Source organism: Apodemus sylvaticus, chromosome 3, assembly GCF_947179515.1.
Source record: "Apodemus sylvaticus chromosome 3, mApoSyl1.1, whole genome shotgun sequence".
NCBI lineage: Eukaryota > Metazoa > Chordata > Mammalia > Rodentia > Muridae > Apodemus > Apodemus sylvaticus.
The window spans coordinates 140,601,748-140,616,975 of NC_067474.1; the positions used below are offsets into that span (position 1 = coordinate 140,601,748).

Here is a 15,228-nt window from a genome sequence, read left to right on the forward strand (position 1 = left end):
AAATGTCAATATCCATTAAGAGATACCAATACACACACACACACACACAAGAAATAAACTATACCCTTGCACAGTCTTGTATAATATATACTCAACAGTTGCTCTTCTTCACTATACTGGTTCCTTCTTTCTAAAACACATTTTTCCTAGGATTTTCTGAAGACAAATATATATATTGACATGGTGTACCTGCTTTCCTAAACATCAATTTAACACTTGGGAGAGGATTACAATCTTCTTGTAAAAGCCTAGGTCCCAAGAATACAAAGATAAAGATACAATCTGGCTATTAAGAAAGAGAAACAAAACAAGGCAATAAATACTATAAATAATAAGGCATAAAACAAAATTCTGTTTTATGGAAAATATAAGTAAGGAGAGCATCCTTAGGAATAACTATAAAGTAGGAAAGGTTTATGAATTATGCTTCACTGAATAAGAAATAATTTTACAAGTGTATATACAGAAAAAAATTGGCATGCCAATGAAACAGCAAGAAAGGGAAGCACACAAGAAATGTGTGATCTATTCAAGAACAGAACTGGAGCTAGAGTACAGGGTGCACTGTGTAAAGAGAATGAAAAGGAACTTCAATGAACTAAAACAGTGGGGGTAATTTGTTTCAACTCCCTAGTTTAGACTAACAGGTGGGATAGCAATTTAAACCAGTGCTTCCAATACAGAAATGCTAATTCCAACTTCAAATTCTAATGTTCAACCAAAGAAACTGAACAGGTAATTCAAGTATCTTGCCTTCTTATCAAAATATTGCAAGCCAAGAAGGGGGAAAAAATATGGTTTAGAAATATTTTTCAACCATTTATACTACAATGAAATGTTATGAGGAAAAATTCAATCACTTTGTAGAATAAGAGAAAGTAAAAGCGAGAGCTTACAAGGAGCTTAAAAGTGTTATTCATATTTCACTTAACATAAGAATAATAAAGTTCTACAATCAGTACTTTGTTATTATGTTTTATAATTCTATTCCAACAATTATTACCTGCTTTATCAAAAAAACTGCTTTTCAACCTTGAATCCAAACCTTTATGGGGTTTATCCAACCGTTTTTCACGTTCATGATAAGTTAGGTCTCTATTTTTCTCCTTTCCAGAAAATGTCTCTTTGCTGTTTTCTCTCACTAAACAAAACTCTTTTCGTATTGATTTAAAGACAGAAACCTGATCAAATTGTTTAGGAAAGTCTTTTTTTAATTGATTTTGAATTTGTATTTCATTTTCATTGTCTGATTCATGATGAGAAGCTCTTCTCTCTACTTCCAAACTACCATCAGTATGAACTGAAGAAACAAGATTGTCCTTTGAACTAAAATCCTGTTCATCCTCATTGTCACTACTAACGACTGGAATTCCTGCAAGATCCCCAGAGTTCAAAAAATAATCATCTTCATCCAGCAATGAATTTTCAGATCCTGTTTGATTCGGCATTCCATAAGACATGCTGGCAAGGGTGGGAGTTAAGTTGTGGTCTGTATCTTCAGACATTTCTGTATCCATGACACCACCTTAAAAAGTAAGAAACTGTTTAGACAAGAAACAGTGCTGAGGATGACGGCAGTTATAAGGTCTGTTTTCCATTTAATCATATGTATTTCGTCTTTGTCAAACAAAATATAGGCAATATTACAACAGTTTTACTTAACATTTCTAATGAGATTATCCTATGTGACACTTAAGGGAACAGAAGTCTAAATTTGAAAGACTCAGGTTAGAAAGGAGACAAGATGATATAGAAAGAACAGCACCAACTTCAGAATTAGACCTATTTCTGTTAAAATTACAAAGCACAAAATTCTTGGTCTATATAAAAAACAATCTAATACTCACCTTAGAAATTAATTTGTGGTAAGGCTTAGTAACAGTTATGTATAAAGAGATACTCATAAATTAATAAACACAAAGAATTATGAAAATGTTAATTATAATTTTTATAGTGTGTGTTCTGCAGAGTTAAGGCCAAAACACGCACTATAACGTAATAACGTAGTCCCAGAATCCCATTTTCTCTGAACACTAACACAGATTTAATAAAGTAAAGGTTTTCTAGGCTAACTATGTAAACATCAAAATGACTTTAGCTATTCTGCTAGCCTTCATAAGTACATGCTGAAATCTGTCTTATTATAAAACAAAGATTCCATTTCCTTCACAAATTTGTTTTTAAAAAGCCTTACCTACTTTGTTCTTCTTTAGCTATACCCAAACCTTAACTTACTCTTTTCTTCCAAGATAGATTTAGTGGAGTTAGAGAGATGGCTCAGGTTAAGACCAGTGACTTCTCTACCAGAAGGGATAAATGAACTCCCAGTACCCACAGGGTGGCTAACAACCCTCTGTAACTCTAGTTCCAAGGGGATCAGACATTCTCTTCTGAAAGCACAGATATACATGCAGGCAAAATCAAAACAAAACCCATACACATAAGATAGGAATAAATAAATCCCAAGGTACCCACTTTCAACATCTCTCCTTCCCTAAGAAACCCCACTGTAGTGTCTCTAAGCTTAAATTCATTTCCTCACTGCAGTTCCTATGTTTCTGTCACATGATTAAATAATTTACCAACTAGCAACTATAAAGAATTATTTCAACTCTCTGATGAATAAGTTCTATCAACTATATTATTTACTCTCAAAAATCCATTTCTTCTATTTAGCACCTAATTCTAACTGTCCGAATCTCTACCTACACATGTCAGTGCACTAAATCTACATAACTACAAAGTAACTATTTTCTAACAAATCCTATGCCTACACCACATTTAATCGGTTCAAAAGTAGGCCAATACTTAAAAACAACGTAAAGGAAATACAGAAAATAGTAATAACATACTTGTTTAATCAGTTCAAAATGTTTCTGTGACTGGCTGTTTAACCTGGATCCATAATCTAATATTTATTAACAAGACTTAACTATGCAGCGTCCAAATAAAAATTTCCTTCAAGTTCCCCTCTCCAAAGATATCGTTCTAAATGATAAGTTATTCCATATCCTGTGAGACCTTCCACAGTCCCTAGTCTCTAAAGAACAGATGCTTCCACTCACAACACAATCTGTGATAAGTACTACCCACTAGCTTATAAGGACAAAATAGTGAAAACTTTGATAATGTGACTTACAGAGCAACAAAAATGGTGGTGGTGGTAAGGAAACAGTAAAACAATACAAAAATAATATTGGAGCTAATAATGAAGTCAAAACCAGGAAGGATGAAAAAAAAAAAAAGACCTTATATTTTTACATCAGAATAATTCTTGCTGATTAATGTGAAAAAAAGAAAACTGGAAAATCCTCCTTGCATGCTTTCCAAAATAGTTCATACAGGGCTGGAAAGACTGCTCAACAGTTAAGAGCACTCAGCGTTCTGGCAGAGAACATGCAGGTTCAGTTTCCAGGCACATATGATGACTCACATTCCACTTGCAGAATCTGATGCCCGATTATGGCCTCTGTAGGCACTAGGCAATCATATGCACATACATACATGAACCCATATACATAAAACTTTAAATCTCAGAACCAGGCACTCAAGAGGCAGAGGCAGATAGGATCTGGAAGTGTGAGGCCAGCCTGGTATACATACAGTGTTCCAGAATTGCCATGACTACATACAGAGAATCCCTGTTTTGTTTTTTTAAATAATAAAAAAAAGTTAAAAATTAAATAATACAATACATGGTAAAACATGCTAAAAAATATTTTCTTTCTTTCTTTTTTTAAAATTTTCTTTAAGACAGGTTTTCCCTGTGTGGACCTGGCTATCCCAGAACTAGCTTTGTTGACCACAGCAGCATTGAACTCAAAAGAAGGAAATGCACACTCAAGAGTGCACATGCCTACTTTCTCAGGTATATAGTAAAGACAGGAAGGGACTGAAAGACTCCACAAGACAAGCAACACTACAGACATTTCCAATTACTTAAAATTCATACTAAGAGATTTGGAAGGTATACAACATAGCATTTTACCAGCCTATATAAGTCTAAGCATTTTCTCTATTCAGCATTTAATCATTATTAACAAGCCATGTACTGTCTACTTTATAACTGCTGCATGTGTGAAGTGCACATTATGACATCACTAACTTAAATTATATAGTTGCAATACTAACAAGTAATATTACAAGCAACTTTTGTTATCTATTTACATTAACAGTCAAGGATTATGGTGGAAAGAAACAGCCACTCAGAAAAACCTGATATACAACTCACATGGAAATAACTTCAAGTTATAATATCTTAAGTTCAAACATTAAAAGAAAGAGAAACCATGTTACTGGTAAAAAACCAGTATTTTTAATGACAAAAAACTCAGTACAAAAATTTTTAAAAAAATCTACCTAATGCACACTAATAAAGAAAACCAAAACAAAAGACAAAGGATAAACTGGTTAAAATGTCTTCTCTGCACTATATCACAAAGAGCAACAAAGAAACAACCAAGTACATATAAAAGCAAGAATTTAACAAACATTCCACAGATAGGGAGAGATCAATAGTCAATAAAGGAAATACCAATTAGTGATACAATGAGCTACATACAGATTGGCAGTTAAAGAATGCTCAGAACAAGGTTAGCAAACTATGATCCAAAGCTATGAAATACAGAGAAGAGGTTTGTGGCAGAGATCATATATGGATTTTGGAAAGGCCAAAATATGTACTGTTTAATTCTTAGCAAAGAATATTTTCTAACCTTTATAGTTAAATACTGTGATAAGAATGAATGCAAACTAAAAGAAATTTAGTTTGAGGCCAGAGGTACTTAAGTCTTTGTCAATAAATGGGTGGGTGGATAGACAGATACTGTAGACAGTGTCTCTTTTCACCAGTGAAGCAAAGAAGCAAATTATAGTACCTCTACCAAAAATAGGCTATTACGTAGCTACTTTAAAAACAAGGTGGCCAGATGTGGTGGCATCCATCTCTCAGCCCTTGGTAGATGGATTCCTTTGAGTTTTAGACCAACCAAAGATATGAAGTGAACCTTTTCTTTTTCTTCTGGGTTTTCCCCCTCCTTTTGGTTTTTCAAGACAGGGTTTCTTTGTGTAGCCGAGGCTATCCTAGAACTCACTTTGTAGACCAGGTTAGCCTTGAACTCAGAGATCCAATTGCTTCTGCATTCCAAGTACTGTCATTTAGAAGAGTGTGCCACCCCCATTCAGCTGAATGAACCTTTTCGGTAGGGGAGGGGGTTGACATGTTTTTTTTAATTCCCAAGTCCTACTGACAAAGGAAACAAAAAGTTTGAATGCAGGATCAGTAAAATTGTGTAATAGGTAAAGCACTTGCTCTACAAGTCTAACAACCCAAGTTTGATGACAGGAGTCTACAAAACAAGGTGAAAATACACTCCCAAAATTTGTCCTCTGACTTCCATATGCACAACGTGGAATATGAACATCTATACTCACATACACACTGTCAGATACAAAGCAAAAATAGCACCTGAAAATGGTAGTAGTAGGAAAAAAAATTGTCCTAAATAGAAGGACTATTGTTAACTGCAATAAGGCTTGGCCTCAGTTCAAACTAAATGATCAATCCCAATGGCCAGAAAATGGCACACTTGATTTCAAAGTCTCAGACTGTGACAATTTCTGCAACCCAACAAGTAAATGATCTAAAATTCCCTAACCGCTAAGTTTTCTTTACTCTCCAGGTTCAAAACAATCTCTTCATCTCTTAAGCTTTCCAATCTCTCTAGTTCCTCCTTCTGATCACTGGATTCAGTTTTATAGAAATTCAAATGCCTTTTTGAATATGCATAGTATTAGGGAGATTGTCATGTGTTGTTATATTCTACTAAAAAAAGTTGACTGTGAAGATGGGATTTGGCCTACCCACCACCTGCATATTTTTTTAAGAGTTTCCTCCAAAGACTGTCCTGGGTCAGGCTAGCTACCTGATACCATGGCAGGGAAAAGGAGAACAAAAAATAAAGGCCCAGAAAAAAAGACACTATATGCTTGAGAACAACTAAAGATAAATAGTTTCCAATAGAGGTTACTCACAGTTAAGCACAGCTACACAACACATATCTGACTCTCTGAAGACTTCCCCAACCTTTTCCTTGTTTTTGTTTACAAACTTTGAAGCTTTTATTGAAATTTAAACTTTATGTCAGGATTTAAGACCATTAGGGAGTGGTTCAAAAAATATTTAAAGCCCTGGGCAGTAAAAGTTGGTTAAAAACTTGTAACATAAAGGGTTAATAGTAAAAAATAAATGTTTAAGCAATCTTAATTTGCTAATAGCAATATGTGTAACTTGGATTCAACTCTTATTTAGAAAATTTGATGGTTTTTTTTTTTTTTTTTTTTTTTTTTTTTTTTTGGTCAAGATAGTTTATTTTCCCTAGACTAAGAAGTCAATACTAGCCCTCTAAATTATTTTAGATATAGATAAATTCCTAAGGTGATAATGAACTATTCAAGCTAACAGAAACTGACTTAAATATATATGTATAACCACTCATGTCTTTGCTAATTTTATTAAACTCTAGCTGTTTGGAGAAACTAAGCCATATATGCTTTGTATGAAAAGGATCGGGAAGATGGGACTCCTAGTCTGTGTGGACTATGCATTTTAAAGTTTATTTTGATACTACAGGGCCTTCAGTCCAAAATGACAAATGTTAAAGGTTCAAACTTAATATGGGTAAAATTATAAAATTCAAATCTTATTTAAACTGTCAAAAATAAGATGTGTAAGTTAATGATCAATCACATTCTAAATGGCCAAATGCACTCAGAACTCCGACTGTAGTCATGCTAAGTATGAATTTCTGTTATCCCCTAACAAACGTAAGCTCACTCTTGTACTTGTAGTCCTTCACACCTCCCAACCTTCAAGGAAGAGAGTCTTTCCTTCCTTGTTGGTGTGACAGAGTACCTCAGAACCTGGATTCCAACTTTGTTCTTGTGTGATTTTAGGTCCAAAGAACATAAAAAATAGTCTAAGGAAATATGTATGCATGTCTGATAACCTGAGTTCTATCCCGAGAAACAACGTGGTAGAAGTTAAGAACCAATTCCTAAAAGTTGTCCTTTGATCTCCACATATATACACACATTCACATACATGCATGTACACACATACACACACACATACACACACACACACAAAATAAAATGTAATTTAAGAAACTATCTTCCTATGCCAACAACGATACATTCAGGCTTTACTATCCTGTTGCAGTCCTATATACAGGTACAATTATTAAACCTTAGTTATAAACAACAGCACCTATCTATAATCCCAGCATTTGGCAAATGAAGGCAGAATAAGGAGTATGAGGAAATTCCCATGTACATAGTAAGTTTAACACCAATCTGATACTAAGACCCTGTTTTCAATCTTTCATACCCACTCCCACCCCTCTAAAAAGAGATTAAATGTGAGGAGGCGTGGAATGGAACAGGGTACCTACTGCAATAATCTATGGGAAAACTGGTAACCAGTGCAACAACAGTAGGTGGAAGGGTCCAGAAACTTGGAAAAAGCAGATGGTGGTTATGCAAGGACTCAAGAATACAAGATGTCATTTCTTAAGACAGGGGGAAAAAAAAATCATAGGATAAATAAAGTTTTATTCTTATGTCATTTCTAAATCCTCAAAAGGAAATATAAGAAGGTAGTTGAATACATTAGTCTTTAATTAAAGATGAAATACAGCCAGGTGGTGGTGGCATACACCTGTAATCCCAGCACTCTGTGAGGCAGAGGCAGACGGATTTCTGAGTTCGAGGCCAGCCTGGTCTACAGAGTAAGTTCCAGGATAGCCAGGGCTACACAGAGAAACCCTGTCTCGAAAAAAACCAAATCCAAACAAAACAAAACAAAACAAACAAACAAACAAAAAAGATATGGTAGAATCCAATGTTCAATCTTGGAATGAGCTTTGCTAGGAGACAGTTTATTACTATTTCAATTTTGAGGATTATTCTGGATCTATGTTATTTAATTTGGTAAGTCATATGTGTCTAGGAATTCATTCATTTCCTCTACAACATTTTCCAGTTTTTTTTTTTTGAAACATAGCTTTAAACAGCACTCCCCAGAGCCTCTCTTTTTCAGCCGACTCTGTAGTGACCCCCCTTTCATCTTGTTTTATTAATTTTGTGCTTCTCTCTCTTCCCACAGTAGCATGGCTGGGGATTTCTCAGCATCTATCTTTCTCTCAGCGAGTCAACTCTGATGACATATACTGTTTTTTTAGTTTCTATTTCATTACGTTTTTGCTTTGATCTTTATTATTTAATGTTTACTACTTTAAGGTTTGAATTTTTCTCAAACCATGAAGCCTATCATTAGGTTATTTGAGGTATTTCTGGATATTTGCTTTTTTAAAGACTGATTTATTTTATTTACGTGAGTACACTGTAGCTGTCTTCAGACACACCAGAAGAAGGCATCAGATCTCATTACAGATGGTTGTGAGCCACCATGTGCTTGCTGGGAATTGAACTCAGGACCTCTGGAAGAGTAGTCAGTGCTCTTAACCGCTGAGCCATCTCTCCAACCTGTTTTTGTTTTTTAAAGATTCTCATTATGTAGCCCTGGCTGGCCTACAGCATGTTATATAGATCAAGCAGACCTTAAATTCACAGAGATGTCTCAACTCTAACCCCCAAATTCTGGGATTAAGGTACCTGGCCTTTAAATTTTTTAAAAAAAATTTTTTTTAACAAATGAAAAGGATTTTTAGGGGGGTGGAGGGCTAGAGAGATAGCTCAGCGGTTAAGAGGACTGACTGCTCTTCTGAAGGTCCTGAGTTCAAATCCCAGCAACCATCCGTAATGAGATAAGACGCCCTCTTCTGGAGTGTCTGAAGATAGCTACAGTGTACTTACATATAATAAATAAATAAATAAATCTTTAAAAAAGAAAAAGTAAAAGGATTTTTCCAGTCATAGTAAAATACATATGTACATATTTATAAAGAAGGCATAAGGTATTTTCAAAATTACATGATTTTATCCACTTTAAATGAGATTCATGAGCCCAGAGAATAAAAATCAGTTTTGTAAAAAATAGTGTTTCAAATAGTGTACATTTTCGTTTTTGTGTTTTGGTTGAAAGAGTCTTCATATGTAGCCCAGGCTAACCTTGAGCACTAACAATCTTCCTGTCTCAGCTGTAGGAGCCTTGGGTATTCATTACAACATGAATACATTTCAGGCACATTGTTTCAAGAGATGGCTGCTAGCTGACTACAGGTACCTTAATAAAGACCATGGCATCTTGATGGTTTTTTCATACATGTGCTTTTAGCAACAGTTGAATCCCTCTTTGGGGTAAAATAAGCTTAGGTTTGTAAGAACTCGGGCTATACTCTGGCTACTTTTAAGAATTTCTTAGTGTGGGTCTTGGGGCACTTCATCTCACACCAGCTGATGGGAACCATCTGGACACCTGACTCACTGTGGGCCACCACAACTCCTAACTCATTCTCACAAGTAGTCAGCAGGTAATTGGACTGTGCATCACCTATGGAGATAACTTTGGCCAAAACTATGTTACCTGTCCGAAAGCTCTTGTAAATGTCTACCTTATCTTTTTCAGTTGCCCAGATATCTTCCTTGCGGATGGTTCCTCGGAAAGCACCATCCCTCCCCCAACAGGGTTTCTCTGTGTAGCCCTGGCTGTCCTGGAACTCACTCTGTAGACCAGGCTGGCCTTGAACTCAGAAATCTGCCTGCCTCTGCCTTCCAAGTGCTAGGATTAAAGATGTGTGCCACTACAAGCAGCGTGGATCCCACGTACAGGATGTGTACTTTGGCAAAACTTGAGTTGATGCTAGAGACCTTACAGGGGACAACAGCTCCCACATCTGGAAGTAACTGGGACTCTGTTTCTCTCATTACTGACACCACAGGAAGTGTGCCATTCTCGCTGGTCTTCGTCAGGCAGCCAGCCAGCCAGTGTAGCTGTGCCTAGTGTAGGTGCTGCTGCTGGGGCTGCCTTCCTCCAAGTTACACAGACATTTGCCTCACTGCTGGTGCCATGCTTGCCACTATCCACAACCCGAATCTAAAATTTATTTTTAATTATGTATTTTACTATGTCTGTGTAGGGTATATATGCATAAATACGATTGTCCTTGGAGGTTAGAAAGGGGTACTGGACTCCCATGAAGCTGTGATTATGAACTGTGCATGTAGATGGTAGGAATTGAACTTGGGTAAATATGCAAAAACAGTGCTCTGCAAGAACAATGTGTACTTTGAACTGCTGAGCCATCTCTCTAGCTCTCTCTTTTTTTAACGTAAGCTACTTTAAAGATGCATTGGTGCAGCTGGGCGGTAGTGGTGCATGCCTGTAATCCCAGCACTCTTGGGAGGCAAGGGCAGGCAGATTTATGAGTTCGAGGCCAGCCTGGTCTACAGAGTGAGTCCTAGGACAGCCAGGGCTATACAGAGAAACCCTATCTCAGAAAAAAACAAAACAAAAAAACAAAAAAACAAAACAAAAAAAAAAAAGCATTGGTGTGGTTTCTAGCATTTATCTTGCTATTGGCTTCTAGTTTTATTGTACTTTGATCTGAAAAGATAAATTTAGATTCTTTCGTATAAACAAGCATTTGTTTTGTGTCTGAAAATGTAAAATTAATGTAAATGTAAATTTAAAGAAAGTCCCATGTGATGCTAAGAATACGTATTCTGCTTCTATTGGATGAAATATTCTACAGATATCTACAAAGACCTCTTGAACTGTAATATAGTTTAACTGTTTAATATACTAAAACAACATTGAGAATTGTGTTGTCTTTCAAATAACATCTCAGTTTTCTACCAATATTATGTCCCTAAATAAATTTAAAGCTGAGCTGGTGAGATGGTTCAGTGGGTAAGAGCACTGACTGCTCTCCTGAAGGTCCTGAGTTCAAATCTCAGCAAGCACATGGTGATTCACAACCATCCGTAATGTGACACCCTTCTTCTGGTGTGTCTAAAGACAGGTACAGTATACTTACATATGATAATAAATAAATCTTTGGGCTGGAGCAAGCAGGGACTGAACGAGCAAAGTTAACCAGAGTGAGTGGGGCCTACTGAAGCAAGCAGGGCTGACCAGAGCAATCCCCAACAACCACCCAACAACCACATGAAGGCTTACAACCATCTGTATAGCTACAGTGCCCTCATATACATAAAATAAACAATATTTTAAAAGATTAAATCAATTTAAAGCTTTAGTTTCACCATTTCCTTACACACACACACACACACACACACACACACACACACACAATTGTGTGTTATGTTTATTATTATTATTTTTTTTTTTTGGCTTTTAAAAAACATTTATTTCCAGCCAGGCAGTGGTGGCTTAATCCCAGCACTCGGGAGGCAGAGGCAGACTGATCTGTGTGATCTCTACAGAGAAAGTTCCAGGACAGCCAGTGCTATGTGGAAAAAACATATCTTGAAAAATCAAAAGTACTTATTTCCTCAATTGTATGTTTACAGGTTGTTTGCCTATGTGTACTTATGTGTGCTGTGCATATGCATCGTGCCCATAGATTCCAGAAGGTGCTGGAAACCAAACTGAACTCCTCTGAGAAATATCAAGTACTCTTAACATCTGAGCCATCTCTTAAGCCCCAAGTTTGTTTTCGTTGAGACAGTTTACTCATCCTCTAGCTCCAATTGGCCTGCAGGGGACCTATATAACTTACAGTCCTCCAGCTTCAGCATCCCAAATAGTGACCTAGCAGTTATACCTATTTCTGAACTGAAAAGAATTCAATTTGCAAAAACAAAGAAATAAAAGGAGCTAAGCAACGTCTCAATGGTTAAGTGCATTTGCTACTCTTCCAAAAGGCCAGAGTTGAGTTCTTAGCACCTAAGTCAGGTGGCTCACACTGTCTGTAAATACAGCTGCAGGGAATTTAAGTATATGGCCTCTCTGGGAACCTATATTCACAATGCATATACCACATATGCATACATTAAGTAGAGACAGGTGGATCTCTATGAGTTTGAGGCCAGCCTAGTATGTACAGTGACTTCCCAGACATCCAGGACTAGTAGAAATAACTAGTCTCAAAAGTAACGAGTAGTAGTAGTAATAATAATGATGATGATGATAATGATGATGATGGGGCTGGAGAGATGGCTCAGCGGTTAAGATCACCAACTGCTCTTCCAGAGGTCCTGAATTCAAATCCCAGAAACCACATGATGGCTAACAACCATCCATAATAAGATCTTCTGGTGTGTCTGAAGACAGCTACAGTGTACTTACATATAACAATAAATGAATCTTATAATAATAATAATAATAATAATAATAATAATAATAAATATACTTTTAAAGAAACAGACTATGACTAGAATAACAATTACGGAATAGAAATAAAAATTAAGCTACTAAGAAGCCTTTTTGTTGCTTTCTTTGTTTTTTTGAGACAGAGTTTCTCTGTGTAACCTTGGCTATCTTAGAATTCGCTCTGTAAACCAGTCTGGCCTTGAACTCATAGAGATCTGCCTTCCAAGTGCTAGGATTAAAAGTGTGCACCACCACTGCTCAGTCTACTATGAAGTATTTTAAAAAGTATTATTATTTGACAATGTCCAGCCAGGCAGTGGTGGCACACGCCTTTAATCCCAGCACTTGGGAGGCAGAGGCAGGCAGATTTCTGAGTTCGAGGCCAGCCTGGTCTACAGAGTTCTCGGACAGCCTGGGATACACAGAGAAACCCTGTCTTGAAACATCCCCCCCAAAACAAACAAACAAACAAACAAATTAAAAAAAAAAAAAACAATGTCCAAAGATAAAACATTTAGCTCCACTCTTTAAATTACAGAGGTGAGTAGGGAGAGTGCACTGGAGTTTAGGTGCCCAGGGAGACTAGAGGAATTGGGTATTTTAATTAGAGAACATCTCTCTGGTCTCTACAGGAAATAAAGACTCAAGATGTTCTAAATAGTCTCAGTACTCAGGAAGTTAACAACTCAAGAGCTTCATCAAGTCCCTGAAACACATCAGATATACTAGACCCCTACCTCTCTAACTCACAATAAGCATAAGAACTACTCTCAGACTGAAGACAGACATCGAGCTGTCTAAAAGAGACACATCAGCCCAGTTACCTAGAAGAAACAGAAACCAGTCAAGCTGCCTGGAAAAAAAAACCAAAAAAACAAAAAGCACTCACTACCTACTGAGCTGCTTGCTTACAAGCATTGGGGGGAGCTCCAGGGTGCTACCTTTTAGGTGTCACCCAGGCTGGAGGTAGGATATTGATAATACAGCTTCTGCTTAAGAAAAGAAAGAAGGGGGAGCGGTGAAAGGAGGGAGGAAACAAGGGAGGGAGAAAGGAAGGAACAAAATAAGACAGAGGGGAGAGGAAGGGGAAAAGGAGGGGGAGGGAGAGAGGGAGGGTTGGACTGGATGGACGGATGGATGGATGGATGGATGGGATAATTCATTCTCTAAGTTAAGACTTTGGTAGTATCCATATGCAGACTATCACCAGTTGTCTCTCTAGGGTGAGTGGTCATTTATTCACTAGTGGTATATAAGTATTAACCATTATCAATTTCTGTAGTTGTTGACACAGTATCAATATTTAATAGATGTGCCCTATCAATATAGCTCAATTTTTTCCTTTCTTTTCTTTTTTCTGTTTCACCAGACAGGGTCTCTGAATAGCCCTGGCTGTCCTGGAATTCATTTTGCAGACCACCCTGGCCTCAGACTCACAAATATCTGCCTACCTCTGCCTCCAAAGTGCTGGGATTAAAGGAGTGTGCCACTATGTCCCCCTAGCATAGCTCAATTTTAAGAACAGATACTATTAAGAACCATTTTCTAAGGTTAAATATGCAGCTTAATGATAAAGTGCTTGCCTGGCAAATGTGAGGCTTGAATTTGATCTTCTTCACTATAAAAAAATGAATTTAATTTTTTAATGGGGTAAAGACACTGATGTGGCACGACAGGTAAAAACACTTGAAGAGGGGCTGGAGAGAAGGCATAGTGGTTAAGAGCAGTCAGTGCTCTTCCAGAGGCCCTAAGTTCAAATCCCAACTCACAACCATCTGAAATGAGATCTGACACCTTCTTCTGGTGTGTCTGAAGTGTACTACATATAATAAATAAATCTAAAAGGAAGGAAGGAAGGAAGGAAGGAAGGAAGGAAGGAAGGGGAAGGGGGAAGGGAAGGGAGAAAGGGGAGGGGGAGGGGAGGGTATGTGGAGGGGAAGGGAGGGAGAGGGGGAGTGGAAAGGGGAAAGGGGAAAAGGAAGGGGAGGGGAAAGGGGAAAGGGGAGAGGAGGGAAAAGGGGAGGGGAGGGAAAAGGGGAGGGGAGAGGAAAGGGGAGGGGAAGAGGAGAGGAAAGGGGAGGGGGGAAGGGAGAGGAAAGGGGAGCAGAGAAGAAAGGGGAGAGGAGAGGAAAGGGGAGGGGGAGGGAAGGGAAGAAAAAACACTTGAAGAATAATATGCCTAACAACCTAACTTCAATCCCTGGAACCCACAACAGAAGGAGAAGCGGAGAATCAGCTCAGACCTCACACATGTGCAGGGTAGCATGTGTGCACCTGCTTTCCCTCATGTGCAGGTCCTCCCTTCTTCCCTCACTCCAACACAAGTAAAATCATTTATAACTTTCTAAATGAAAAGAAACAATACCTATTAATTGAATTGGCTTGTTTGCTTGTTTTTAAGTAAATGTAGAACTTTGCTTAAGGTCCATTATTGTGTATTCTTCAGATTCTTACATTACTGTGACTGGATATTTTCATTCATAAAATGCCAAAACTAAGCAAGGTGCAGTAGTTCATGCTCCTAAACATGGGAGGTAAAGACAGGATGGACATTTCAGGAATAGCCTCAGCTACAGAGAGAATATGAAATTGGTCTGGGCTACAAAGTGACTATGTTTCAAAAAAGCCAAGCACAAAAGGTAGAATATGCCTATAACTGCAGCACGTGAGAGGTCAGAAGCCCAAGGTCATGTATGACACAGCACAGCAATATGTATCAAAACTTTATCTCAAGAAGGAATAAAATACAGGAAATAAATGATGAAGGATTTAATAGAGACTGAAAATTTAGGTAAACATGCATTCAGACTATCATTTAAAAGCTAAACTGTAGGGCATTGACTATTCTTCCAGAGTATTCTATTTCAAGGACCTACATGGTAGCTCATAACCGTATGTAACTCTCTAGTCCCAGGGAATTACATGCCCTCTTC

At 37.4% G+C, this 15,228-nt stretch overlaps 2 protein-coding genes across 5 annotated transcripts in view; both read right to left on the minus strand.

Annotated features, from left to right (window-relative positions):
* The window catches only part of Zmym4 (zinc finger MYM-type containing 4), a 104,297-nt gene that overhangs the window by 62,857 nt on the left and 26,212 nt on the right, over positions 1 to 15,228 (minus strand). For all 4 annotated transcript variants that reach the window (XM_052177380.1, XM_052177381.1, XM_052177382.1 and 1 more), the window contains exon 3: positions 1,004 to 1,525. In XM_052177380.1, the coding sequence (XP_052033340.1) occupies positions 1,004 to 1,525 (522 nt within the window). The remainder of the gene's footprint in view (positions 1 to 1,003; positions 1,526 to 15,228) is intronic.
* On the minus strand, positions 9,351 to 9,935 carry LOC127681294 (exosome complex component CSL4-like). Its single transcript, XM_052177389.1, has 2 exons — positions 9,830 to 9,935; positions 9,351 to 9,607 (listed from the first exon to the last, which is right to left on the minus strand). Exons 1-2 carry the CDS (start codon positions 9,852 to 9,854, stop codon positions 9,351 to 9,353), a joined length of 282 nt encoding a protein of 93 aa, XP_052033349.1. The 5' UTR covers positions 9,855 to 9,935.